At 41.3% G+C, this 6,000-nt stretch overlaps 1 protein-coding gene across 1 annotated transcript in view; it reads left to right on the top strand.

The window, feature by feature from the left end:
- The first annotated feature begins 2,874 nt into the window (after positions 1-2,874).
- Positions 2,875-6,000, top strand: part of LOC128711416 (serine-rich adhesin for platelets) — a 34,123-nt gene continuing 30,997 nt past the window's right edge. The window contains exon 1 of the mRNA XM_053806288.1: positions 2,875-3,050. Coding sequence (XP_053662263.1) covers positions 2,875-3,050 — 176 coding nt within the window. The remainder of the gene's footprint in view (positions 3,051-6,000) is intronic.

The following is a 6,000-nucleotide window of genomic DNA, read 5'->3' as shown; positions in this document are numbered from 1 at the left end:
CCATGGCGTTGTTTCCTCACACGTTCCACACGACCTATTTGACCATCTGCTAGTGTTTGATTTAGTACACTAGGGCAGAGTTATCGTTTCCTTAGTTAAGATTTGTGGTAAGGAATACGGGTTTTAATCACCTTAAAAACAGGAATTGGATATTTAAACAAAGTCGCAGTGCAAATTTATATTCTTTTTGCTTTTTTAAAGTTTTTTCTTACATGTATTTTCCATGCTGGGTCATAATGTTGCGCACGTTAGCTAGTTATTGACTTCAACCATTCGGTACGGCCATTAATGACTTTAGCAACAAGTGCTTCCTCCGGTTTGGCCGTGTGTGCTCGTTCTCACTGTGTCACTTGTCGCGATGATTTATACGATGCCGCATATTGCGCAAGCAGCAGAAAAATGTGTGGTTAGATTTCCGGCCTTCCCTAACCTTCACTCGGGCGCAGGCCGGGGGGAAAAGGGACAGTACAATGGGAGGGAAACGATCTGCTGTCACGCTATTGCGGCTTGCGTTTTATGGAGACGTGCTAGCCGTTTTAATCCTAGAATGGTAATTTGGTAGCATGGAATTTCTGCCACACTGGAAGGAAGACGCCAGTCAGATTGGGAATGGTCGTCTGGAGCGGGTTCATATATATATATATTTTTTTTGTTTTCGTTAGTCCTGTCACACCTACCCGATGTGTGTGTGTGTGCCCACACTGGCACAACGGTTCGCTCGGTGTGTGGCAAGCACATTTTTGTGTCATTTTTCAATTGACCATCGCTGGCGGAAGGGCAATTTGTGCACACTGGAATGTGGCATCTTGATTTGCAAAAGAATTCAATGTAATTGAATGCAGATTGTGTGTGCCATTCGCAGACGGGGACACAGTCCAGGGAGCGGAAGAAGGAAGAAGGAGGTGTTAGCATGGTGTTGATGAATGATTATGCAGCATTTGCTTTACTTTTGACTAAAAACAAAAAAAAACACCAAGAAAATACCCATCAAGAGACCGTCTGTTGCTGGCCGAATCGTCTTGTGCTGGCCTCAATCTTTTCCAATTTTTAGTCGCAAAACATCTTCCCGAGCTCAGCTGGAGCTTTGAAAGTAAACAAATATTGCCCAAAAAAGTTCGCACCGCATATGGGAAGCGTTTGTGATTCATCCTTTAGAGTTACCGATGCACTTAGCAAAGTGCGATAAGGTCATTTTACAGGAAATTGTTGTGCCTCTTGATGCGTTATCGGTGTTCGTACGGGGCAGCACCTTGGTGGAAGAGAGGTGCGAATAATTTACGACTGTGTGATAAAAATGCTGATAATTGTTGACCGTAAGGGGAGAATGAGAATAGCGAAATAATGCTTCATTCTTCACTCGCCCTAATTACCACCGGGAGGGATTCAACGAAGTTTGCATGAATTTTCGCTTGCTGGTAGTTTCGGCCATTTTGCAATCACTGTGGTTTACTACATTTTGATAAGTTATTGCATTTTTTTTTTAAATTATGATTTTAATAACTCTTTCTTAAATGTTTCTAAATAGATTGTGATGATTTTTTCTAGTCTTTCTTATAACCTGAGCATGTTATAACAAAGGGCAAGAGCATGTTACGTGTATTTCGACACACTGGGGTTGTTATCAACATTGTTTACAAACCGAAATTAGTTTCGTAATCACAATTTGCGATTCCAGTAAAACACACCGGTGGAAAACCTTTGATAGCAATGATAACCCAAAAACCCGCACCCGTTTACGAACGTTTCGTCACATTCAGCACGTTACATGCGTACAGGTAACCGTCCCTTATTAGTACAAACAAGAGAGATAAATTCATTTGGCACATGTGGTATTAGCAGCTAGCAAGACAAAAAATGCGGACAAGTTTTTCGGACCGGAAGTCCCAAACACGCGATAAGTTTCTTCCTTACTATCAGAAACCGGATGTGTTACCGCGGCTGCGTTGATTTGTCTAATATTTTCCGGCACTAATACCGGATCTCGGGAGCGGTACGATTCGTTGCAACCGTGTGCTGTCCCTTTGTTTCTGTGCCGTTGATAAATGTTTGTGATTTGAGCTGTCAACCGGTTTTGGTTGAGGGTTTTGTGATGGATTATCGTGTACGCGATATTGGAAGGTGATAATTCATTTCATCCTTTCATTTGGAGCGTTCCAAAGGGTGCGCAGGACAGGACAGCCCATTGGATTAGATAGCAGCAGCAGCAGCAGTAGATAATGTGACGCCTTTAGGTGTGGACGCGTTTCTTCCTCTATTAACATTAACCTTTGATACGTTCCCTCAATATGTCACAAACTACTATCTATCATTGCGATCGTGATTCAATTCTTCGCTTTTTATCTAATGCCGGTTTATCTCTTGTTTATCTTTACAGGAACAGCTCGTGTCCAGGAAGCTACTGAGGTTAATAAAATAGCACCGATGTCATTGTGGTGAGACCTTAAGGAACAGGCGCTAGCACTGTACAGTCGTTTAAGTGAAAACTCATGTTTAACTGCAGCAAAAGTGTGAAGCGATATAGTTGTGATAATTTCCCTTCATCTGTCTATTTTTAATTGCGTTACAGCACGTGAGTGAGTGAGTTAATGAAGCAAAGGAAAGTATAGTGCGGTTGAGTGATTGGTCGCCGACACTGTGTATGACCATATAGTTCTACATGTAAGCCCAATGCTCGATTGTGAAGCTGCATTGTAAGTGCAACATTTTACAGCAGGTGATCAGTATCGTAACCGATGCAGTAGTGGATTAAGCAGTGAATCGGCTGTAGAGAAAGGAATCCTCCAAACAGAGGAAGAGCGCGAGCGAGTGGCTGGCGGTACACAAGTTTCCGGACGGCACTGCACTACTCCATAATTCTATACCATATCGTCGTGAATGACACTAATAGGGCCGGGCGCCCCAGGAATGGCATTTATGATGAAGAAGAAAAAGTACAAGTTCTCGGTGGAACTCCACCTGGAGGAGCTGGTCGAGGTACCGTTCCTGAATGCGGTGCTGTTTGCGAAGATCCGTCTGCTGGACGGCGGCTCCTTCCAGGAGCACAGCAATAGGTAAGTTGCAGTGCGGCGCAAAATGTAACATGATCGGTTAACAGCCTTCTAACAAGACCATTTACTCCACGTGGAATGGAGTTGGGGTGCTTGTTATTGTGACATACCTGCACGACTCGCATCATTTGCCGATGCTTTCTTATTTATTGCGCAGCTGCTGCTGCAGAACAAACAATTGTGCCGGGAGCGCACGTATGAAGAAGGTGTTTTACGTTACATCCTTACGGTTCTAGGCGAGTGACCGTGCTTGGTGGACAAATGTGCTGTGTCTTTTTATGTGCGCATGGTAGTTGTACCGTTTGGCACGTGCGTTTTTTCCCCGTTGTGTTGACTGGCACATGTCAACACATATGTCGCGGTATGATGATGGTGAAAATAGCTCATAATTTCAGCCTAACAACGATGAGGGATTCCATTGGTGAATCGGACATTCGTACATTATGTCATACAGGTTGATTAATTTAGTCACGGGGCAATAGACTGTGCAAAGATTTCTGTTATTTCTCAGAAATGATACCTACGGAAGGAAAACTGGAAGATTCTTCCAAAGAATTCGTATACATCTTATAATTTGATTGGTGGCGCTTTTCTAAAAATTATGGTGAAACTCTCTTAAAATCTGATATTAACGATACAAACGGATTTTTAAATATGATAGCATGCTATTTGGGAAAAAACGGCATGAATTCTGTTAATAATTGTAGTACAATTATTGACCCCGTACTAGTGTAATAACCCAAGTACTGATTTTGTTTCACCATGAATCTTTGAGGTTTCATGAATCTGACGATTTAAGGATCTATGAATTGTTATGTTTTGTTAGCAACAACGAATCCTTGAAATAAAGATTCAAAGATTGGTCAAAGAGTGATTTAGAGCTATGAATCTGATCCACAAAATCATTTTAATGGTTAATTTTGGTGATAATGTGTGCTAGTTTCAGGGAAATTGCAATATAAAATCGCTTTCGTATGGTCGAATGTTTTTAAAATTTAGTTAGGTTTCCATATGCTAAAATGATCTATTTTTTCCATTATGACGACCAAAAGCCATATGGTCGTATGGCCGGTTTACCGAAATTAAACATCACTGGGCATTTCCTCCCAGTTATGAGCCTTATCCCTCGGTTTGCTCGGTTATATGCTTGTATGGTCTTATTTTTATTATCTTAAGCATCATAATGGAATTAGGTAGTATATAGTGTTTTTGTTCGTTTTTCTTTTCATTCTTGCATTTATTATTATTGACCAAAATGGAACCGGCAGCCAGTTACCATCAGCATGTTAAAATTACTTTTTATCGAAAAATGTATCCCAAAATAGTGAACCAAACCATTGCTGCAGTCCCTTGGCTTCTTGAAATGTACTACACCTCGATATTCATCAACCATTTTGAGCAGGTGCTAAACAAAACAACTCATTTATTTATCACTTATTCGAGAATTGGTTGTTTACGATTGCTCTGGAATATTGTTGGCAATCTCTCTTTGTCCACGAACACGATGATTCGCGTTTCGTAATTATTGGACAACTCTTGCTCCTTAAGCAAACTGTTTCTTTTTTATTGACATTTTGGCAACAAACAATAAGCGTTTTGCCATTTATTATTTAGGGAAAAGTAATAAAAAAAATTATCAAACTGCCGCAAATCAACGCAAAAACTTCAATGCGTCAACGGATGTAATGGTTTGTAAATTCCGCTCCAACGGGTATGTTTGACCAACTAAAGAGAGACTAACGAAAGGAAAGGCAAAAAAAAACACCCCTATCCTTTTTTTTTTGTTGGGCAAAGCGAGGTTATTGCCGGTGTCGCCGAAAAGCCGACCCGCAACAACAACAAAGTAGTTAAACCATTTGGCCCAAAACCCCTTTCGTTTGCATTGGAGTGCTTGCTGGTTGCCACAAACCAGAACCGATTAAACTGCTACATGATGACGTCCTTCGTAAGACCGATTCTGGCGAGCGGTGTGGTCGAAGCCCACCGAAAAGGTCGCGTGAAAGGCTCGGGCCCGTGCCAGTTTAGCACCGGCAGGCCGTTTGTTGTGGTTGTTCGGAATGAAACCCTCTGGAGGTGGTGTCGAAGCGTCGCAAATATCGCAAAAGAGCGAACGTCACGAAACTCGCAGACAAGAGGAGACTGACCAACCAACCTTGAAACGGTCGCAACCTTGCGTCATTGTAAAATTCAAACCAGTTTACAAGCATGAATCCGTTTTCTGTGACGTCGGCACTGCTGAGTGCGTGTACCGTGGCGTGTGTTTGCCTCGATCTCATTTATGAAACGATGTCGTTAACATTATTTTTCTTAATTTCTTTCCTTCCTTACTGCGATAAACGCCGGTGGAAGTCACTGTAAACGAGTACCAAACAAGTTTTTGGAGAAAAAGCAATGAGTGACCTTCACGATTCGATGCCTCTGTGGAGCAATAGTAGTCATTTATTTATTTGTATTATATTAAAGTCATGAAATTGTACAGTAAATAAAAGATTAACCTGTGATTGTCATACTTATGCTGTAAGTCGAGTTGGCTAGTGGTCAAGAAAAAAATGGTTGGAATCCATGCCTTTGATCACCGTAAAATGTTGATCTCCATTTGGTGCACACCATGAACAAATTCTCAAAACAGGATGAAAAGAGAATGTTCATACATATGCATGAGCCACCATATTTATAGACCTGTTCCGTACACCATTTTTTTTTTTTACTGTATGGCGCTGCATTATTAGTATTAGTTTTGCATTGCATTGTATTAGTTTTGCAGCGTATCAGTTCAGCTGTTCAGGGATTGTGTCATGCATTGCGTTCTTCGTTGTTCTGTCTACGTTGCTAAATGATACAACAAAAAACAACCAACGATACATCAGCTGTGTGTTCGAGTAGAAGATGCATCTGATAATAAAAAAACATAATGATACAATTTGACTGCACCAACACCAACGATGTCAATGAT

This window comes from Anopheles marshallii, chromosome 3 (assembly GCF_943734725.1).
Source record: "Anopheles marshallii chromosome 3, idAnoMarsDA_429_01, whole genome shotgun sequence".
Taxonomy (NCBI): domain Eukaryota; kingdom Metazoa; phylum Arthropoda; class Insecta; order Diptera; family Culicidae; genus Anopheles; species Anopheles marshallii.
The sequence above is the reverse complement of the archived record's forward strand: the minus strand, read 5'-3'. Positions and strand labels throughout refer to the sequence as shown.